This window comes from Barbatula barbatula (genome assembly GCF_947034865.1).
Source record: "Barbatula barbatula genome assembly, chromosome: 21".
Classification (NCBI taxonomy): domain Eukaryota; kingdom Metazoa; phylum Chordata; class Actinopteri; order Cypriniformes; family Nemacheilidae; genus Barbatula; species Barbatula barbatula.
The window spans coordinates 16,341,216-16,365,190 of record NC_136784.1 but is presented as its reverse complement, the minus strand read 5'-3'; the positions used below and the strand labels follow the sequence as shown (position 1 = coordinate 16,365,190).

The window sequence follows — 23,975 nt, the reverse complement described above, 5'->3', positions numbered from 1 at the left end:
TAAAAAGTCGATGTTTTTTACTAGCTTTATAATCCACCACCCAAACATTTCATTAGTTTTATTGCTCAAACACTAGAAGATCACCTCACTTCATCATTTGAGGTATAATTCACAGCAAGCAAGTTTAAACAATAGGGTTTAAGGCGTTAAAATGGCAATTTGTTATATTTTACAAAGTGGCAAATTCACATAAATTGTCATGCATTTTAATTCAATCTTTTGCAAATGATGGTTATTGGTTAGGTTTAGGGATGGGAGTTGGGCTTTTTTCTAATAATTGTAAAATGGTTACGAGTTCCATTAAGAAGGATGCTAAAGCGTTGAATATTCTAAATAAATATTGTGTGATTTATGCTGCAGGTTGTTCAGACAGACCTGATGTCTTCATGACTCCATAATAAACCCAAAAGGCCCAGAGCAAAATGACAGAAGCGTTCGCATATCCTGCTTATGCAATCACTACGTTCAACTCAACTTAACCGTCGACTCCCAGAGTAAGAGAGGATAACCAGACACGGAGGAAACAACAATAGCGCCAGGCCTGTGTAATTCAGTCCCTTAGGTCACAGAGATTCAATACATTTTTATGGAAAGCACCAGATTCACAGTACTCTAAAATGCTTTGCATTTGTCCCCAGACCCCACATTTATGTACGAAAATTGTCATCAGTGGTGCTGGGAGATAAGACATATTTGCAGAAAAGTACAAAGTGACTGGAATCAAGAGATACAAATGTCAGGAAATTCAGATTTTAAACTGGGTTGTACAACTGCAATAGGCAACTTAATGTAACAATAAAAGGCCTATAATAATAATAAAGTAATAATAGTATTGTTTTTGTTTTGTAACTAAAATGTACTTATTTTTTTCCCTGTTAAGGGATAGTTCACCTAAAAAGCACATTTCTGTCAACATTTACTCACCTTCAGATTGTTCCAAAGCTGTAAAAATGGACAATATTCGGAAAAATGTTAGTAACCAAACAGATCTCTCCCCCCATTGACTCCCACATTATTTATTTTCCCTTTTATGGCATTAAACGGGGAAGGAGATCTGCTTCCAAATATCTTCCTTTGTGTCTAACAAAGACATTTACTGTATACAGGTTTAGAACAACCCGAGGGTGAGTAAATTGTGTCAGAATTTTCATTTTTGGGTGAACGGTCCCTTTAAAAACCTCGGAAATGCTATCCACAAGTTTCCTACGCCCCATGACGCTTTGATGTGTGAAACTTCCGGTTCAATGTTAACAAGCGCTATTCTGCCATATTTCAATTCATTCGTTTATAGCGGAATGTGAATTTACACACTTTCAGCACTTATAAACTACATCAGGATACCGTCCACTGCTTAATAGAGGATTTAGATGATGATTTTAATACTTTGATATTGGGATAGTAAATAATAATTTTTTGGTATTTAAATGAGAAGTGCAAAGTGTTACATGGGCCGCTTGCACAGATCATAGAGATGCTGAATCAGGCATATCAGCTGAGAAATGTAGTCCATGTGATATATTCCAGCAGATTTTTGACAACGTGTCCGTAAAATACAGTAAAGAATCGCACTTCTATTGAAGAATATAAGACCTTTTAAAACTGCAAACTCTTTTAAACTATGAGCACATTCAGTCAATCTTTGTCAGTTGAGATAAGGGTTTTGTCTTTTAAAAACTGTACAGTCCCTCACGGGAGCAGTCTGTCTTCACTTTAGATCTACTGTGAAGTGTTCTTTTAAGACGTGAAATAAGCTTCGCCTGGTTGAACAGCCATGAACAGCAGTGTTGTTCATCAGTTTCCAAATAATTTTTTAATGGATTCCCACATGAAACCAACGGTATTGCAACTCAAAATATGAATAACAGTCTCATTTTCTGTCATCAGAACAAGTTATTTAACGCTGTAATTCACTACTTCCGCCACTTCATGGAAGTTGCACCCACGTTCATTTTTACTGTAGGGCAATTCCGTGAAAATGTCAACCTTACCATGAAAAAATGTACTTACGTTTTTACTATGGTAACACACAGATATTAAGTTTGGTGGTTCGAATACCCATGTGAGTTCTCTCTTCAAATTTGTAAAGCATTTGTTTTATTTTTAGTGCATGATTTTTCATAGTCAGGTAAGTACCATTTTCAGGGTTGTCACATCCATAACGCTACATATTCCTCTTAAAAGGACACATGAAAATTAAAATACTGTAACTATTTCATGTTCTATAAAGAGCATCCCTTCTCCATTCATTGGGTATCATTGCTTCAGAATTTTACATTTTATTTCACAGAAATCTTTTTTTGAAAGTCTGTCGTTTCACAAAAACCGAATCCTTTTTTGTCCCTTCCATAACGCATGTTTATTTCCCTTTTTGTAAATAGAAAATGTGTTCATAGAATGACATTTTTTATGTTAAGGCTTAGTAAAATCTAAACAGATGCTTCGTTCGTAACAAATTCATTCTTTGAGCATTTTAATATCCCGTCCACGACCACGTCAGTAAACTTGTGGATAGCGCCAATGTTTTATATTAATTTGACTAGGTCAGATCCCATTCGAACTCACATTCCAATATAATCAGAGCATTTAGATCAAATTTTTTCAAGCATTTCAATGTTTTTTTTTTTTGCTGAAGGACATTGCACATTCATTCAGATGATGTATGGCCATAATCCCGCACATAGGTATGATGGCATCATTTCGTAACATAATGACATTCATTTGGGGACATGTTCTTTTCAACCGAAGGATGCAACAGGATGGACAATCTGATCAAATGAACACGAGACCTTTAATTTAAAGGGATAATCAGGCCTAAGAATTTACATAAGCTTTTATTTTGAGCCCATGTAGAATGCTGCAGAAGACTCTATAGTAACACAGGCTGGTAAATGGCAGGTTTCAGAGTTAAGTGGTATACAAGGACAAGGAATGTTTGATTTTTGCCACCACACCCATTCTGATGACAAAATTGTTTTCAGAGAATATTTGTTTATAAGTTCAGCATTTTATTAGTAGAGAGGCAGCATTCTTGGCATCTACCGAGAACACCCTAACAAAACATCCTATCAACCATCCATCAACTCAACTCATTAAAAGCTAAAATCACCTGTTGTGCCAAATAGCAGAAAATATATTTTCATAAATATAGATTTAATGCTTAGTGGATTTCATTTTGTCCTTAAAAATCATATGTCCATGTTCAGTCTTGTTTTGTGTCACATAGAATGGCCTCGGACTGGACATCTACTTAGGAAGTCACATGGAGGTCTTTCGGTTTGGTGAAGTTTCCATTCAGTACTGTTTTGTAAGCATGTGTTTTTTTGCTATTTCAATTCATTCACAGCACTTCAAGGCATCGTGACGTCAAATTCTGGGAGTTAAACGCAAGTTGTCAACAAAGGGCCATTTAGCTGGAAGCGCATGTGATTATCCACCTGCACATGTGCGTTATCTTTTACCCCTCAGGGATATCGTCACATGCTGTTTATACGTATGTGTATGTGTGTGACGCCGGCATTCTTTCTGCAATGAGGAACTACAAACGTAGATTTCACGTGAGCAGGGCAACACTGGAATCACAACAACTACAACTCTTTGTGGAACGGCACAGGGAGAGGCCTTAACACTGATATCCCTGGAGGTATCTCCCCACAGGCTCAGGTGTCGGAATGCAGTATTCCCTTCGTGAATAATGAAGGGGTGCTTTCAACTTTCCTCTGGCAGAAATATCTAGAACACCCGCTGTCTTTGTCTCCAAGCCATTTACATTTATTTTCTGCGGGATGTTTTGTAGTTGTTGGAAGCCTATCATATTTCTCCTTCACTACTCTTGGTGGAACGATCTAACAAAATCACTCCGGTTAACCACATCTCTCACCGTATTCAAAAGACAATAAGGAATATTTTCTGTGCATACTTGACAGGAAAATGTTGACTGCTCTTCTATTTATCAATTGATTTTAGGGTTTGGGGTGAGGTCAAATAAAATACTTTTTTGATATAAGGTTATAAATATGTAATTGTACATACCATAGACCGCGGAACTGGGGGGGCCAGGGGGGGCCACGGCCCGGGCAACTTTTGTACTCTGACAAACTATCTTATATGAATAAAAGCCTAAGTTGTATCTGTGTTTTTACGAGCCAAACAATACTAGTCACCACAACGGCGGGGCACCTGTTTACCCGCTGGTGGCATTAACAGGTTGCGACAATGAAGAGACTTTTACAAATAAACTGGCAAAACAAAATGAGCAAACTACTCCAGCTTCCACTGTGGCCTCAACAACAGACCCGGAGCGTCCATCTCCACCACGGACTCTGACGAGCTCTAAATAGCTCGGAATAAAATAAAGTGATCCGCAACGTTATTTAATATATCAGTAATATTGTCTGTTTCAATGCATATGCTCCCCCACACCCCCCCCGTGACTTGAAATTATGGCCCCCCCTTGTTCAGATGCATTCCGCGGTCCATGGTACATACACACACGGTCTGTATATTGAAAGTCGTACTGGGTGACACGACAAAAACGTTAACGGCGAAAAAAGGTTGTGCTGGCCCACACAAAATAAAAAGGGGGGAAATTTGTTTCCATGAACATGAATAAATAGATTCCAAATTTCGTGCCAATGCCACGAACTGCCTTGAAACTGGGTTGCTCTCTCAACAGGTGTGCATTGTGAAAACTGTAACTTAGTATAAGCACTTCTCGTATTATTGCTTCCTTATGATATATCGCTTGTTTATTTCCCAATTTGGATGAAAGCGTATGCTAAATTCCTAACTTAAATGTAAATATAATTTGAAACAGCAATCCAAAAATGAAAATCTGTCAAGATGTACTGTACTAACTCTCATGTTGTTCCCCATCGGTAAATGATATTTTCAGTGTAAAAGAGAATTTCTTAAAAATGACAGTCCTCCGAATAGGACCAAAGACACTATGGACGTAAAAATAATGCATTTTATGCAACTAGTTCACTATTCTTTACGTATTTTGAAAAAGTATACTGTGTTTGGGTTTTGCAATGTTGTTCCATCAATTATGCAGCTATGTTGTTCACGGCTCGCAAAGCTGTCATCGCGGTTTCAGATAATTCGTAGACATCTCTTTGAAGGTCCTTTTTGACAGAATGAAAAAAATAATTACTAAAATTTCCTTTGTGCACCATCGACGAAGTGAAAGCATGCAGGCTTGAAACAACATCAGAGTGCAACGTGAGTAAATAATGAGAGGAATTTAATTTGTGGGTGTTAACAGCAATTACAGTTGTTATGACAGTATCATTCTTTTTCTATTTAATATAAGGACTGTGGTAACTCCCACGTGTTTGCTCACATCGCACACATAGACTCAATGGGCTGGATCCAGATTCGGCAAGACCCGAGCCTGTCAAAGCAGATACCCCTAACTTTTGATGTCACTCTGTCAGATTCCACATGTTCATGGTTGTTTTGAGTGGTGTGGTGGTCCATCCTGTTGACATTCAGGAGTCACAACCTTTATATTTCTTTCTTAATTGTCTTTGAGGGGAACCTTAAAGGCCAAACGGACGTGAGATCTTTGCCGCGCATACTCAACATAATTTACCGACCCACTTGTCACCAACAGAGATGGTTCATTTCCTGAAAGTGCACTGAGGCAGACTGTAGAGCCATGGATTGTAATTGGAATCATTAAAGGTCGCCTGCCTCACTGATACGTTTGATTCAGTGAATGCTGTTTCTGCTCAATGGAGCATTTGTGTTGTTGCCAAAGAAGGCAAGGACACCAGAAAGGGGATGCCAATGTGAAAGTAAGGTCGATGCACAGGCAGATTTAATCAAGATCTACCACAGCATTTTTTTATATTAAGCCCAAATGTCCATTGCAGAATTTAAAAACAAATCTTGTGCATTTTATATATTACATTAGCATTTATCTGCATACAGAATGAGACAAGATAGTTTATTTACAATTGAGACGTACTATTACCAACATACAAACAAACAAACAAACTGCTTGTATGGCTGATGAAAAGCTCTGGATGATTATCTTTTTTTGTAGAGTATTTAAACCTGGCTGCAGCTTCAAAATGTTATGAATGAATTTTTACTTTCATATTTGTGAGAATCCAGAATTCTCTGTGTCCGATCTGTTGCAACATTGCAAGTACAGATATATGTTTTGTCCAACCGATCTCCATCTATTACGGCGTGCTCAGTACACGTTGACCTAACCAATGTGTAAACTTGTTATTGTGTGAGATGTTCAGACATAAGTGATATGTTCGTCACTTCCTTACTTATGCATATATATACTGAACCCATCTTTAGTAAAATTTTACTTTGGGTGAACTACACTTCTGTGTCTGTGTCATTCTTGGTCCCCGGATCCGGTTCCTCTGATTGCTCCATCGACTAGACCCTTCAACTCACGAAAGCTGTATACCTAGGCAAAGTAATAATGTTACAATTTACAAGCATTTCCAAGCTTGTTGGGATATTAATAAACGCATCAAGGTTACATTGAATCATAAAAAGTGGGTGTCACATAATACAATGTATACAACTATATAAACAGGGAAGGGTCATTGTCCCCGTCCAGATTCGCCTCGGTGCCCCTCCAAAAATATACAGCTGACAAATCATGCGTGATGATATATGATTATATATAGTTAAATATCTGATTGCCCCCCCAGATGAAGCCAGCCTACAATAGGGCCTGAGAATAAATGTAAACAATAATTACTTTTATTGAAAACAAAGTTTGGAAAAAGGTTCAAAATTTACATTAAATAAGAAATAAGAAACAACGTGATACAAATTGTGCTTTTTCAAAAAGATGCATCATTAAACAATTGCAATGTTACAACAAAAGAAAGTTGCCAACCACTGAACCAAAATGACTGATACATGTGGTGAGAGTGAGTACAAAAATACTTCTCGACCAACTCATCTCAATTATTACTGTACAAAATACAGGCTACCTTCACATTATGCAATCATTTTCAATAATCGTGCATTAAATCATTCTTTTGTATCCAAACAAATTGTCATGCCATAGTCGATAATGGATATCGACTCAACAGATCCATTAAACAACATATAAAACTGTCTGGTTTTTGAAATAACATATGGCTATGACCTGCTTACAGTCTGACTTCTGGCTAACACACTTGTTTTAAAGGCATAATATCATGAAGGCAGTCCACCCACCCCCCGCACTTGCATCAGTATGGAACAACTCTCATTCACTAACCCTCTATAAGTCCATAATCCTATTTACTACACAGTCACTATTGTATAACCTCAATGGCCTGGTGTCATAACCATAAGACGGCATAGATTTTACATTAGAAGTCCTTACCCGCGCCAGGGCAGACGCAGGACCTCTGTGTGGCAAATATTAGGGATTTTTTTAATAGACCGGTGACTCCACACACTCTCAATCATCAGAAATGTTGATGCATGACACGTAACATGTGGGCATGGGCTATTATGAGTTTGTCCTTTACAAACCTGGTGCCCTCAGTTTAACATTAAAGGCCCTTCTTCACTTTACTCAACCTAGTGTCCTTCTAATCTTAAAGCCACAAACAATTAAAGTATTCATCTGAATGCAGTGCTATCCCATCTCAAATACATGCTTACCTCTCCAAGGAAGCATTCTTCTTTATCACAGGACAACGAAAAACAGTCAGGATTGGTTACGTAAGGATATTTAAATCGCTTTTATAAAGATGCATTAGAAAAAATCATTACTAGTGTGCAATTTTAGACAAAACAATGGCACTGATCAATTTCAGGGCAAGTTATTTTCAGTTAAGACAGTTCAAACATTAATTTTAGTCTAGAACTACTCTTAAGCCTTGTTTATGAAACCGGGCAGAGTATAATGAAACTTTTGGTCTATGCATTTGGTCTATACTTAAATCTAAAGGGATACATTTTTCAGTATGTGTGTTAGCTAGATCAAACGCAAGACCTTTGCACCGCTAAGGCATTTCTCTAACTGAGTGGGAAGAAGTTTTAAAACTGTAAACTCGAGTTTAAAATGATTGAATTAAAAATGAAATAGAGACCAGTAGAGACTAGAAGTGTACTGATCACTTTCGTGCCATGAATAGCGAGTCTAGTGCATTCCTCTCACATGGATTTGTTATAATCCCTGATAATCTGGAATGAATGACGAGACATTCTTAGAACTAGAGCTAAACATTTTAGGCACTTAAGACAAAAGCAATTCAGCTTGCAGGAGCTGCACTCTCAGCCCATAATTCATTGCTTTGTGTCAACCAGCAGTAGAGTCTTGTGCTCGCTGCATATCACATATTAGATCTCTCACTGTATGTTGAAGGGATAGCTCACCCAAAAAATGTCATGATTTATTCGCCCTCATGCCATTCAATAGCAGTGTAGGATTCCATTTTCTGTGGGACACAAAGATATTTTGAGAAATGCGGTTTTGTGTCCATACAATGGAGTGTTGTTGAGGCACCAATCTTCTTCTACAAAATCGTATTTTGTGTTCCGCAGAAGAAAGTCATACAGGTTTTGAATGGCATGAGGGTGACTAAAAGATGAAAGAATCTTTATTTTTGTGTAAATTGTTCCTTTAACTTAGATTATTCTCAAAAGGAATATCTGTTTTAGTAACAGAGAAGTGAGAGAGGCTAGCATTTAAAGGGATCTTGGTCAGCCTGTGGCTAAAATAGAGCTAGCTAGCTACCTCATAGCATTACCTTAGGTGATTTTCCTATATACAAAATGTTAATATATTAAATAATTGAATACTTTTTTTAATATATAGAATTTTATATTGTAAATATATTACAATATTACAGTATTGAAATTCTTTATAGTTTGAAAAATATAAGCACCTGGTTCAAATATGGAAATTCATTATTTAATCAATTGTATGATATTATTCTGTACATTCTCATATATAGTTTGCTAACTTAAATTTAACTTATCAAAGGTCCCAGGTGTAAGCTGCTCAAGGCTGTTGTATGTGCTAAACACAGAAAGATGATCGAGGAGTCCGTAAAACAGTCATTCCAAACTCAGCGACGGTCAAAGGCTATTTAAAGTGTGTTCTTGACTCAAAGAGTAATCTTTGTTCCTCAAACTAATCCATCTCTATCTCTCTCTGCATCTTTTCTACCCACACATGAGCATGAATAAGCATGAGTGAGCTATCCACATACACGTCCTATGGCACTGAATTATTACTGAATGGTAGGCCTGTTTACTGAAGTAGATGCAATATTGATGTTGCAATATGTTGTATTCATGAGCTCACAGTTAAAATATTTCAGATTTAATGAAGAAATGGTGGGTGATGCTTGCCTGTGTAAATCTGCTGCTATAACAATGCGTTTGAGAGTTTTAGTGTGTTGCTAAGGTTTTTCAATGTCGGTTGCTAGGGTACTTCGGGTAGTTAAATTAGCCTATTTAAGAGCGGATTGTTTGCCAGGGTGTCAGGTGTGGTGAAAGTGCAGTTTATCAACCTGAGAGACGTTTGATCTCTTTTTCGCTTCCTTTGTTATGGAATGAGATGTATTTGCTCTTGTTTACACTGTGATAAGAAAAGTGACATTCTTGGGCTTACAATAAATTCTCGATGGCTTGTCATCACCCCAGTCATGTGTTCTTATAGTTTTCAGCATTCCACAGTACACAACGTTCCCCTGGAGTCTTCTTCCGTAAATCAGTTCCCTACACGTGATGTCTAAAATATAAATACAACTGCAGTTCAACAGTGGTGTGCATTCATATTTTTCGCTAAATGTTTTGCTAATTAGTTAATGTGAAACTAAATTCATTAGAAGCTCGTTTTATCAATTACTTAGAAAACCACATGATCAGACAACACATACCAACTCACTGGTAAGCACACAACCCTCCAGCATTATTGCTCTCTGCAGAGCTGCTTTATAGCTAATGTTTAGTAAATATTCAACAAAAGAGGTTCCTTTAAAGTTTAAAGACAAAAACATATGTAGACAACATCGGTCTTGTTATTCGTGTGTTAACGTTGAACAAAAGCATGTGTCTAACTTAAACTTATATTGAAATAAAACATTTTTACAACATAGATGGTCAAGTGAGAAGAGACCGGTGCATCTGTACTGGCATGTGCACAGTTACTGCTCAAGAAGGGAAATAACACACTTCATCATGACTCATATTGTGCCTCCCTCAGCCTAGGCCCAAGCACCGCTCTTCTGAACAACGATAACCACTTAAAAAACCCAAAACTAAATCTCAAAGATAAATCAACACGAAACCCGAACAAGTCTTTCATTTTACTGAACAACACTTAAAATGATAGTTAATCCGGTAAATACAAAGCACGGGAACCACAGAAGCCAAGGTAGTTATATCTATAAAAATGATTTATGTAGTCTCAACACAAAATAAATAAGTAAACTTAATATCACCTATTTAAGTTGGTTTAACATAATAATTTGCTCAACTAAAATTACTCAAACAAAATAATAAATGTCAAACCAAAATGAGTCGATTTTATTAACAAGATTTTTACGTTATTTTATCTATAATCATTTGTTAAAAACATGAACATTATTCTATTAAGTATATTTTTCATAAAATCTAAGGCACATAATCTTTTTTTTATGTATTATACATACTATTATGCTTTTAAGTTGGCTTCATCTCTTGTTTTCCAGTTTCCTAATGTGAAGCTTAAAATATGTAAGCGTGAAGGTGTTGCTAAAGAAAATGTCAAATGTAAATAAAGATCTGGTCAAGGACATCTGTGATCATCTGTGAGCAGATGACTGAAATGGAAAGTGACTAAAAAAAAGAAATTCCAGTCACACACTAAATCTATTTGAAACAGGAAGCGAAACTTAAGCTTCAGATAAATATCCGGGCTTTACAAAAAGTACCATCATTTGTACTTCCCGTGTTTAAAGCTCTTATTATCTAGTGACGTGTGATATGTGACATTAAAACATTAAGATGTTAGATATAAACATCTTATAAAATTCAGTGCTTTCCTTGAAATGAGAAGCGAGAACACTTATTTTGTTTTAAAAAGGATCATAAAGAAGTTAGTACATAAGATAGATCCACAGTAACTTGTGACCCCATCGTTCAGAATGCCTGCCTAGAAAAACTCAATTAATACCTGATTTATATCACTTTTGCAGTGGTTTGATAAGAAAATATTGCAGTGCTGAAATGGATTTTGTGGCCTTGCTTTGATTCCAGACCAACTCAGTTGGTGTGTGGAATGCAGAAAGACATAAATATTCAGGTGGCCTATAGAAAGACCGAACAATAATAAGAATGTAATAGGTTCATTAAGCTTCCCGTGTGTCATTAAGACAGCCATTTAAAGACCACGTTAATCTACACGGCCTAGAAAATGCCATTTCCAGCCCCTGCTGAGTGAGGCCGGTCTCTATTACCCATAAGGCCATCAACATAAAACTGTTCTATCGGCGGGGATGAATGTGCACTCGGCAGGAAACAAAGTCATAAAGATTTTGATCGTCTTTCTAATAATTATGTCTTGGATAGCTTTAATAAGGTGAGTTAACCTTTAGCATATAAGGATATGTTCCACATTTTATTGAAACGTTCAGCCGTGGTACATTTGCATGTGTTGATTTGAATACGGCTGAATGAAAGATCGCTGTTCGGAATATTTCTTCATACTTTGCTTATACATACCCCTCTCTGTGCAAATGAATTGCATAACCTATTTTCCCCTGACTTTAATTCGGTGGTTTCTCTCTCTACCACCGCTGACCAGTTTGCCCAACCCTGCCCAGGTGTAGCTGCGTATTTGCACGAATACGCAGTTCGTGACTGCAGGGAACTAAAAAAGCGAACTGCTAAGTCATTGTTTTTCCTTTTTTCACTCAAAATGTTCTCTCGGTACAACAAGGGACCTAAGAGGTCATTAGAAGTCACCTCGGGTATTGGCCTAGTGACTGGTGTAACCTGGAGACTGCTTTCCCTAGGGCGGGACCAGAATGCTCGTGAGACGAGCGGCTATCCGACACCTGCCGCTTTGTTGTGTTTGTGAGACACGGGAACAAGGGAGCTGGGAGGGAAGAATAGGTGCGTCACAAAGATTTGGTTTCAGCTATCACTGGACTATGAGAAAGAGCAGGAAAGAGCGAGAAGACGGATGAGGCTGGTAATTTGCTGATCTTTGAAATTGAAGCGATGAGTCTGCCTCGAATAATAGTGCAACAAGGGAGAGATAGTCTCTTAGACACACACTCGTATTCAGAAGATACAGATGCAAAATGCTAAACTCCTGAGGATTCTGCATTTTCGAAGGACTTGTGACTTATCAGACTAACCAATAAGGATTGAACATCTGATTTACATTCTGAGAGATATTCTAATGACAATGAAGACTGGGAAAAAATCCTTCATAGGTAGGAACCTTTTATACTTGAACTGATCTGTGTCATTCTGCATGTTACTATTTATATGAAACTTTACTGGACTCACATTTTGTCCTGTTTAAATGCTTATTCAGAATGAAATGCATTATGTCCACATTTCAGTCTAATGATTTAAATGCACTTAGATAAACTCAAATTAATTTATTTCTGCCAAGTATGCGTCAATATAAAGTGGCTCCAAAAGTATTTGGGTACATACTGAATGACCGGCATTGTATGATTGCTATTGCATTGGATTGCAAAAAATATTTTCCTAAATGATTTAAATGATTTCACACGTTTTTAAGCCAATCTGACTATGACATTTACTAAATAATGGTCATAAGGTGATTTTAGGAAATCATTTCCTCTCAAGTTCACACAGGTGCTGTGGCAGAGTAACCACGGGTGTAGTTTACCACTTTGACAATAGACATGTTCCACCATGGTTTCGACAACCAGAATGAGTTCAGATACCATTTGTCTTCTTTATTTTATCATTTACATCAACAATTACATCTAATTTTATTAACAGCTATTACTCATGTTATTTAATGTGCTTTAGTGCTGTGACATTTCTACAGGTGTGCGTCAATACCCAGAAACTTTTTGGACCATTGTATTTAGGCACTTCATATTGTATTGTCTTGTATAGTCTCGTCTTTCACTTTGTTTAAGGGAAATATTCCATTCCATAGCGTGCAAACAGGAAACACCACAGAAGCAAACTGACACATATTGTCTCCAGTGGATTGGCTTTGATAGTCAATTCAATTCATTCATCCATCACAATAGACATAATCCACTTTAGTCTGATCCAGTTGTCCAGGCTTTGATCTTTCAGGCTTTCTGTTTGTTTTATCTGTTACCTGGGTGAGCAGGAAGCTCTTTTCCATTAAATAGAATCAAACATGTTTAGTATTTATCCCATTTAAACCAAAAGATTTTAGGATTATGAATTTGAAACAAGAAAATGTATTTAAGACTTGAGCTACTGTTCACAAGTCACTAAAGGTCACTACATTTCCTGTCAAAAAGGGTCACATTTTTGGCTACCGATGCATTCTTAAGAGCATTCTTCACATTTTTCTGAGATAACAGAGATCAACAGGTTTCACACAATCTTTACTGTCTTTAAACCCAAGTGTTAACGTACGATATTAAGAGAGTTTTATATCCAATTTATTCACTTATAATCTGTTTTCAATGCAACTTTTCTTACTAAAACACTTATATTGTTATCGATCATAATGAAGAAGTTTGAGTTCAATTAGAAAAAATGGAAGCATTTCACTTGTGTCTCAGACTTGTGGACTCGTGTGGACACTGTAACAAACAGTATCTCATTTCTTTCACATTCATTGAGTCCCATTTGCATTAAAACTTGATTTAAAGAGCCTTTTCCTTCCTCATATATATAAATATATATGTACAGTATGTATATATGATTTTTGAACAATTTACAGTGCTGAAAAGGTTCTTCACAGCGATCCCACAGAAGAACCATTTTCTGTTCCACAAAGAACCATCTCTTTTTAATAATCTGAAGAACGTTTTTTCATTTTTTTGTGGAACCAAAAGGTTCTTCTATGGCATCTTAGAACCTTTTGAAGCACCTTTTGTGTACCTTGAGTTTATATATGTTTAATGGATTGCATACTGTAATAGAGAACTGATCCTTTTTGCAACCTAAATAATTTCCCTCATCATTACACCTTACATTATATTATTGGATTTACTGTTTTGCATTATAAAATGTTTTGCAACAGCTTAATGTTGAATTTCATTCTGTTCACCTAGAAACAACACACAGTTACAGTATCTCAAGCATGGCAGACATTCAGCAGTTGCTCCTAGTTAAGAACTGTAACTGAAAAAAATCCCTGAAGTGAGACATCAAGCTATTACAAAGATGGTACTATATTCAATTCCCATAGTGAAACATATAGATCAACACAGTGTGGATTTTTTATGACTGGTTGAAAAACTTTATAATAAATCTAACATTGATGTATGAATTCACCACAAGAATCCGTTCCTGATCCAAAAAATCTTATCTAAATTGACTTCTAATGACAAATATTAAACTATTAAAATCTTCAGTTTGTACATTGAAACACTGCATCAACCGTATTTACATTAAGAGCTTACTGTGAAATTGTTTGGATATTCTATACAGGGCTATAACTGAGCGTTAAAGGGCTTCTTCACGTGCTAGACGTTGCATCAGCAATGCAAAAGGTCACAAGTTCGATCCCAGGGTGCACACATACTGGTAAATGTACAGATTGTGACTGTACGCCAGACAACAGAACTGCCAAATGCATAAATGTAAACATAACAAAAAAATGTCATCAATAATAGAATGGAATATACATGTAGCTTGTTTCTGAAATGATTTTCCATTGCTGAACTGAATGGTAATGAATACAGTTGGCTAAGAGAGTAACCCATTTAACACCCACATACACTGGCCTCTATTACAATGTCCCTGTTGAGCTCCTAATATAACAATCCAAAAGCACTTCAAAGAATAATATGTAGAAAAAGACTTAATGAAGTCGAATACATAAAGAGAAAAACGGAAGTAGTGGGAGAAAGTCATATGTAAATCACTGAAAGTTATAGAAATTTAAAAACAAACAGCAGGTCCCTCTTGACCAACGCTAAAGAAGAATCACATATGTTTGAGTGTGCGGGCATAGGGTTGGCTTCATATTCATTACAGCGAGATGATATGGGTCCAGTCTGCCTCGAGCAGTGAAAAGCATTGGCATAAGTAGAGAATACCCCCCAGCCCTCCACCTTCAGATGACTCACTTCCTGCCCACCATAGTGTGACAGGCGATATCTGGCCAAATGACATTCTGCCTGTTATGTAAATGGAGGCGTTCAGTAAATCAGCAGAGACTGGCGTCTCCACAGTAACATGGTAAGTCTAGTAACAGGAAGGATAATAGTTGGACCTCGGACAAAAATGACAGGTTGACTCATTCAGAGGACTTTCGGGAAGCGGGGGAAAGACTTCACCACCTGACCATTTGGCAGATGAGATACTATTACAGTAACGTGGTTATGTGAAAACAATGGCAGGCTTGTAGGGTGATTTTATCTGGCCTAAATATTTACATTTATAAACAATTACAGTAACGTGGAAATGCAAAGGGAAGTTACATTTTTGGGAAATGCTTGTCTTAAGAACTCGCAATGTTACTGGAATCTTTTAAAGTTTGATGGCTCTGATGATAGTTCAGTCTTAATCTGTGTTGATGTATTTCCTTATAAATTCTTTGATTGTAATTTTCTTTTAATTCAGATTCGCTCAATAGGACTAGGTGTTATAATCCCACTATTTCAGCACAGTTGAATTGCCCAATGGGACATTTCCCACGCCTTGTGCATGACAGAGGAAGCAGTCAAGTTAGGAAAAGGAGGTCTGAGGTTTCCCTGGGTTCGTCGGGTAGGCATCCTCTGTGTTTGGGGCACAAATGATTATAGAAATATATACCTATTCTAAATATATACATGAGTTGTGATCCATTCGTCACATCCATTATCCTGGGAGATTACATATTTTAACATATTTAAGTCGTTTTTTTCTAGTTTTTGTCAGGAGTTATTGGGTGGAGAAAAATGTGCAAGATGATTCATCAATAATTAGAGAAAGCATTTAATGCATATCTGACTTTAAAGCTTGTTAACTTGTATATGTAAATGCAACATGATTTGTCTTATTTTAACCAGATACAGCAACATATTTCTTATTGAAATAAAAGTGCATTTACCCTGCTGTGTTTCTTATAGAATCTTCTCATCACAATTAAATGTGTTAACCTACAATTAACCTACAACAGTACATTCAAATCTATATGCATTTGCAGAAATTATAAACTATTTATAGTGCCTTCAGGTTAAACATATAATCAAACCCACAACTTTGGTGTTGATGCTAGCAAACTCAGTTGATCTGTTGAAGTGAATATGTGCATTGCAAGTTAATGAGCACTATCAAGTAGTTCATTTAACTATTTACATTATTTTTTATTTAAAAATGACAATTCCTGTTACCCAGGTTTCCTCTTAACAACTGAAAGATGGGATGTTTGGTTGAATAAACTCTCATATCGCATGTTACCTAAGTCAGATGAGGTCATGCCACCCGATCCCGATCTCATGTCAACAGATCTTGGCAGGACTGCTCATCTAAAGTAACCCATCACCTGCAGTGTTCAATTGCGTCCACGACAGGACAACGGCTTCTCTGAAACTACTCAACCTCTTTGTCTACGATGAAAGGATGAAAAAGAACATTACACATTTCAGACCGGTCTGACAGAGAGAGCAGGTTTTGCCTTCCACAAGCAAAGTCCTAAGTAGGGAAAGTGGAATTTAAGGAGTAAAGCAACATAAGTAAAACCACTTGATTCATCATATGTTGTCTGTAGAATAACTTAAATTTACTAAATGTTTATGTCCGAACCCTATTGTATAAGATATATCTAAGTACCCCCACAACATTGACCTCGGTTAAAGGAGTTCTGTGTTAAAAGACAGCAAAGATTTGCATCTGCCGTCTGCAGTAGCCTACTGTACATGAGATGGCACGGGGCATCAGTTTATGTAATCTTGACCGTGCTGCCTCCTCACACCCTTGACCTTCTGGGATGGCTTGATCGTTGAGCTGTGGATGAGATGAGAGTCACAAGATTTAAAGTATGCGTCATATGAGTTTATCACCCGTCTGTATGTAAAGCTTAACATCAAGCAAGGGATTTTCGAACATCTGTTCACCATTCAAATATATTGCATTCATTTTATGCAGACCTCGCAGTACATTAAGGCATACGGCAGATGCTTATCCAAAGCAACGGTGCACACAAGGCCATCAGTATGTGTTCCTTAAGGAGCTAGAGGAACAATTTTATAAACGTCACACTGAAACATTTTCCACAAAGCACTGCATTACTGCATTTCCTTTCTCAGTTTTCATCGCTTCACCTCATTTTTCATTAGAAGGCTTATGTCAGTTCATCCGTTACACTCTGGTGGGATCACAGTCCAGATGTGTAGTTATTTTCCATTGATAGAAAGTGTCCAATCTGCTCAGGTTGAATGGAGCCTTTCCGCTTCTCGTCCCGTCGCCCCCTACAGGCGCAACGGGGAGTTGCGGAATCCCGTGACGTCACTATTCGCCAGACCCCTTGGTTACACGAGTGATGTCACTAGCCTCGCCTCCACAACCACGTGTTCCATATAAAAACATCAGATGAGCGCAGGCGGTTTAGACAGTAGCGCTGACTATCCGACAGCGGAACATTGAGACCGAGTAGTGCGGTTGGCTGCTGGGAGATCACCGCGATTCGATATTAAGGGACGCGTTCCTCTCTTGGATTTATTATTATTATCTTTTAAGTGTGATGGCTGTTACTCAGACTGGATGTGACTTGACATACTGCAAGATGAGGGGGATCGTGTCTGTCCTTACTGGTGCGTTTGAAAAGATTTGAGTTCTTATGGGTCATAGATTTGTGCCTTTTTTGTACAAAATTGTAACGGAGAAATTGAAACGAATGACGCGTATAATGATGGTCTTGGATTTCTGATAATTGTCGTTGTTTGTTTTCCAAAGAGGATCCAGTGTATGCGAATAGATAATCGTGTATTAATTCATGTTGGCTTGCTTTTCTGGTCAATTGTATTCGTTTATTTATTTTCGATTAATTAAATGTAGTGGTCAGCATCTCATTCAAGTACCTTCAGTGTAAATGATGAGCGTCAATTCCTATAATAAGAAAATAGCTGCCTATACAATACTCAATACAGTTTAATCATGCGTCTGTAAGACACTTTCCAAGTGACGTTTTATCGGTTCTCTGCAACATCTGTATCACATCATCTCTGGCATACCCCATTACTATTTGACAGTTTAAGGGATTTCTGTCACGTGGTTGAAATTTTGTTCAGCTCAAAAGCAGTGGTATTCGTGACGTCAGTTGAGGATTTCCTTCTGACGTAAATTGCTTTTTTTGCAGCTTTCATCAAAGAAAGAAAGATGGGCTTAAACGACTTCATCCAGAAACTGGTTTCCAATCCTCCCATTTGTCAACAGTGAGTAGACCATCATTATCTATCTATCTATCTATCTATCTATCTATCTATCTATCTATCTATCTATCTATCTATCTATCTATCTATCTATCTATCTATCTATCTATCTATCTATCTATCTATCTATCTATCTATATATATATATATATATATATATATATATATATATATATATATATATATTTGTTCCAAAAATCATGAAATCATGTTTTCATTGTTATCATTTTTTCATTGTATTAGTTAGCTGTATTTTTATTATGGCTTAAAAACAAACCAACTTTAATATTTGATTGATAATAATTGGCGCGCACAATAAAAAAACAAGATCCTTTTATTTTTGAGTTATCTCATTTTGAAACCAAACTCATATAAGAAGAGGAAGAATCAATTGTATTGTGCATTGCAATTCATGTAGAATATATTATATGTGAAGGAAATACGGCAAAACAAATAAATAAGAAATAGATGGTCCGAGACACTTTCCTGTGGGGGTTCAGGACTTTTCCAGCTTTCATTCACCAAATCAACAGTATGACCTGGATGGTGTATTTATATTTATCTTAGTTTACTGCACTAAACCATGGTGGGGGTTATAATCTCATTAATGTGTTTGGCTGTACATTCTGCAGGTTAATCTGTGCCCGGCGTTAAAGCCAGCACCAGAATAGCGCTCCATGGAAGGCATCTGTTCAGTCGGCCACTTGGGGGCTGTAAGCACCTTTGAGAAAATCCCTCTTGTCCCTTAGATGAGGATAAGGGTCTAATTCAATTAAGTGCGGCCCATTTGGTCTTGGTGTCAGCCTAGAGTCGATCAGGTCGGACCAGCGGAAAATTTCCCACTGCTTCATCTCTGTCCCTTTATATCCACCGCAATGTGTTCAAATTCTGCAGGGTTTCTAATAGATTAAAGTTGTCAAGAGACCAAAATCTGTTGTAACGAAAAAGATTCAGACTCAAAGTTGCTTATTTGCAGTTTTATTTAATTCATATATTCTACTTTTATTGCATTAATAGATGATTCGTCAAAGAGTTTGAAATCTCTGCTTTCCAAATTCACATAGCTCCAAAAACTTGATCAACACTTCCATCTATCAGCCAGTAGCAGTTCTACAAGACGGAGGAATAATATAATTCTAGGATTATTTCCAATTAAATTGACATATTCTTACAAGTATAACATAACATAAAAATGAGCACTGTATTAAAGTGGCTTTTGTTTTCAATTTAAACTGTCAACACATGACAGTGTTTTTGTGTGGGGCGAGACAAAATGATTATGTTTTAGAATAATTCCCATTACAATAGGACAACACGGTTAAACCTAACGCGATGTTTTTGGGTTTGTAATATTCCTCTCAGAGGTTAAATCTGTAATGTTTTTTCATCTTCTTGTCCTCAGTACCGAGGTTGGCTCCTTCCTAAAAGTCGATGAGAACCAGAATGAGGAGCTTGAGGAGAGCCATCAGTGTCTGACCAATCCCAGGAGCTCTTTGGCTGAGGAAACCCAGTATGTACTAATTCCTTGCTGTTTTCTCCGGCATTTGTCTGTACGCCAAACCAACACACTTTCTGCATTACTAATGTTTCGATTTTTCTTTCCTTAACAGGATCAAACCCACAGATTTCGACTACTTGAAGATCATTGGGAAGGGGAGCTTTGGAAAGGTGAGCACAAAGACCTTAATTCAGCTAATGGTGTAGTCAATGATGCGAAAGGCAGTCTGTCAATATCTAAGCCGAGGTCACTAACTCTATTTTATTCATCAGGTTCTGCTTGCACGGCACAAGGAAAGCGAACAATACTACGCCGTTAAGGTGCTACAGAAGAAAATCATTCTTAAAAAGAAAGAGGTAAGACCTAATGCATGTTTTCACACCAAAGACGTGAACGTACTTTGCCATTCTTAAGCGCATTTATCATAAAAATTCCCCTTAAATTATTTATTACAGCAAAAGCATATCATGGCAGAGAGGAGTGTATTAATGAAGAACATCAAGCATCCATTTCTGGTCGGGCTGCACTACTCCTTTCAAACCACAGACAAGCTATACTTTGTGTTAGACTACGTCAATGGAGGCGAGGTGGGTAAACAATGCAATAATGCTCTTGCGCACACCGAAAATGCCACACCTCAGCTCAAAATAGCTGAACACTGAACTCTTTATCTTTTTATCTTACAGCTGTTCTACCACCTTCAGCGTGAGAGGGTGTTTCTAGAGCCCAGGGCAAGATTTTATGCTGCTGAAATTGCCAGTGCACTGGGTTACCTTCACTCCCTGCACATAGTTTACAGGTGTGTGAGAGTGTGGCGCCCCCTATCGGAGGAGAAGGACTATCACATAAATTCTGCTCATTTTGCACAGTAACAATGGGATTATACTATTACCTCGTTGGTTTTACAGAGATCTCAAGCCAGAAAACATCCTTTTGGATTCTCAGGGCCACATTGTACTCACAGATTTTGGTCTATGCAAAGAGGGACTGGATCCCAATGGAACAACCACAACATTCTGTGGAACTCCTGAGGTCAGTTTGGTTTTCTGGGGTTCATTCCTAACATGCAAGTTCATACAGAAAATCTCGATTTGAACAATGTGTTGATTTCTTCTTTCTCCCACAGTACTTGGCACCAGAGGTGCTTCAGAAGCAGGCCTATGATCGCACAGTAGATTGGTGGTGCTTGGGATCAGTACTGTTCGAGATGCTATATGGACTGGTGAGAAAAACCTAAGATCCTTTGCATGAAAGTTATCACTTCACCATTGAGGCCTTAAACATGTTGAGCATTTGCATACTTGTGGAGAATCTTTTGGCTTCAGAAAGGTATACAGTATGTGAACAGTGTGAATGAATCGTTCTTTTTTCTTCATCCAGCCTCCGTTCTACAGTCGTAACACTGCCGAGATGTACAACAATATCCTTCACAAACCTCTGGCGTTGAAGCCCAACGTGTCCAACGCTGGTCGTGATTTGCTGGAAGGTTTGCTGCACAAAGATCGTACCAAGAGACTGGGATCAAAAGATGACTTTGTAAGTCGGACTCATGCTATCCATTCACATGCATACCATTTATTTTGAGATTTCTGTTTCTTATATCAGCATTTTGTTTCCTGCAGCTGGAGCTAAAGTTCCATAGCTTCTTCTCACCCATCAACTGGGATGAACTTATGAGCAAGAAAATCACCCCTCCTTTTATTCCCTCAGTGGTAAGTTCAACTCTTTACCTACACTGGTAAAGATGCCAATAAAAAGAATTATAAACAGCATTTTTGATCGGGTATGTAACAGTTTCTTTTTAACCCACAGAGTGGTCCCACAGATTTGCGGCATTTTGACCCTGAGTTCACCCACTTACCCGTGTCTACCTCCCTTTGCAACACCGACAGCCTGCACGTGACCAGCAGCGTGCGTGAAGCAGCAGGCGCCTTCCCGGGTTTTTCCTACGCTCCCCCTGCCGATGATGCCTTCCAGTAAAGGCTTCCGACAGGCATCCCTGAACTCCCAGAACGTCCATTTCTGCCTCGCTAGAACCAACAGGAACAGACTAAGATCAGTCAGCCCAAAAGAGGGACTTCTTAGCCCTTCCTAATTTTTAAGAACACGTGACATGGCAGCACAAGGGCCCAAGACGAGCTTGAGACTTTTGAAGTCTCAAAGGACATTGATGGGAACAGCTTCCAGACGCATAGTGTGCCAAGGAGTGGATGCACAGATGACCTGAGCTCTCAGAGAGAGAGCTTAGAAGTGCCTGAGAGTTAAAAATGACGACATGGCTGTGGAAAAACTGCACAGCAGACTTACTAGTTTACCGGTGATAACACCAGCTACTGGGCGAAATGCCTTCTGTGATCATGTTTCTAGATTTGATCAAAATGTCACATGGAACAGTTTCTTTTATGATGTTTTATTTGTGTTTCCATGCATTATTGCACAGTGGAGGAAAAGGATAAAGGAAAGTACAAATATATATGGTTTGAAAGGGGTTTATTGTACACAAACCCCGTCAGTACAAGAGGACACAGGCAGTCCGACGCAAATATCAACACATTTTTAATGCATTTTTTTCATCCTATTGACAAATGTTTAGTTGATACAATAACTACATTATTTTCATATGGTTTGTCTAATGATACTCAAATCAATGTGAACATTTGTAGGTTTAGATTAGACCGATTGAGGTTAGAACATTTTCCTCAACCACAAGGGTGCTAGCTGTGATTATTTGTCGAAATGAGTAGATGACACCTTGTGTTCCTCTTAAGAGAATTATTGTCTTACTAGTACTTTCTGTCCTTTTTTCTCCAATGCACTTTTACGCATAATGCCAGACACTGTTTCTTGGAAAGCCTGTTTTAGTTATAAAATGTTATCATACACTTAGTGGAATGAATGTACATTTTATTCCACAATTTACAAGAATTGTACATCAAGTCGGCACACAAAAGCTCCAAAAATATCAAAAATTTATTAATTAAAAGACTTTCGCATGGTGTGTGACGTATTTTTTAAATAATTTTTTTTTATATATTTGGAGCTTTGGTGTGCCAATTTTTCCGTCCACTTGAAGTTGATATGCGTGCTTTTGTCTTCTTTTCATTCCACAATTATCAGACACTGTTATTATTTTATCACAGTTGCGCACACGGCATATCTATTAGATTGTATTAAATTCATTTGCTTCTTGTCTAGAGGTTCTATAGTATAGTAGCCCAGAAAGAACCTTGTCTCTTCTTTTTTGTTCAAATTGTGCCTGTTCAGCTTTTGTGTTCTGAATTTTACATGTGTCTACCGTTCCTTCCGGCATTGTTCGGCTGGGATCTGGGGTGCAATAGAGATTAACAATTTGTCATACAAGGCGATTGAATGATATCGTTCGATCAAGACGTGGGATTTTGATCCTCATAAAACTCCCTAATTTAACTGTAACATATTTAATATCTTCGGACCAATAATGTTCTTTACGTTGTTCTTTAGATGACTACAAACATGGCAATACAGAAGTTTATTTTCTTCCATTTTTGGAAGTTACTCATATATTGTTTTATATTTTTCCATGTATATTTATTTACATGCCACAGATTGTACCTCTAATGATCAGAGTATTAATTTTTAGAATGATAAAATATTGGAGAATTATCTATTTGAATGCTTAATAAAAATGTCAGAATACATACAGCACATGTTTTAGTGTATTTATTTGTTAGACTTTTAATTTCAAACATATCTAGAAACATATAATGTAACATAGTAAGAAAAGAGAAAGTAATACTAAATCAATATGTAAATTAATTTATATATCATTTATAATTAAATAAGTAAGTACTGTTAAAGGTTTTCGTTGAATGAACTAACAATAAACAACTTTTACAGCATTTATTGTTCTTCTTACTAGATCTTTTTGCTTAAAAATGGAATTGCTGATCATCAGCGTACATGAAACAATAGTAAAT

General features: G+C 37.3%; 1 protein-coding gene across 2 annotated transcripts; it reads left to right on the top strand.

Moving 5' to 3' along the window:
- The first annotated feature begins 12,028 nt into the window (after positions 1-12,028).
- LOC306910150 (serine/threonine-protein kinase Sgk1) lies at positions 12,029-23,898 on the top strand. Of its 2 annotated transcripts, none has more exons than XM_079484458.1 (12): positions 12,029-12,407; positions 18,449-18,524; positions 19,924-20,031; positions 20,132-20,189; positions 20,292-20,375; positions 20,475-20,606; positions 20,706-20,818; positions 20,928-21,051; positions 21,146-21,241; positions 21,400-21,555; positions 21,642-21,731; positions 21,832-23,898. In XM_079484458.1, exons 1-12 carry the CDS (start codon positions 12,374-12,376, stop codon positions 21,997-21,999), a joined length of 1,239 nt encoding a protein of 412 aa, XP_079340584.1. In that variant the 5' UTR covers positions 12,029-12,373; the 3' UTR covers positions 22,000-23,898. The 2 variants fall into 2 exon arrangements, with proteins under 2 accessions (XP_079340584.1, XP_079340583.1); XM_079484457.1 differs by lacking the exon at positions 12,029-12,407 and adding an exon at positions 17,653-17,903 and having other exon boundaries at positions 21,832-23,896.
- The last annotated feature ends 77 nt before the right edge of the window (positions 23,899-23,975 follow it).

What these genes read in the sequence shown, in the direction of transcription:
- LOC306910150 (XM_079484457.1), top strand. Translation starts at nt 17,834, where the DNA reads ATGGCTGTTACTCAGACTGGATGTGACTTGACATACTGCAAGATGAGG. An exon ending in GATCGTGTCTGTCCTTACTG is followed by an intron (nt 17,904 to 18,448) that starts GTGCGTTTGAAA and finishes CTTTTTTTGCAG; the next exon opens with CTTTCATCAAAGAAAGAAAG. An exon ending in TCGAGATGCTATATGGACTG is followed by an intron (nt 21,242 to 21,399) that starts GTGAGAAAAACC and finishes TTCTTCATCCAG; the next exon opens with CCTCCGTTCTACAGTCGTAA.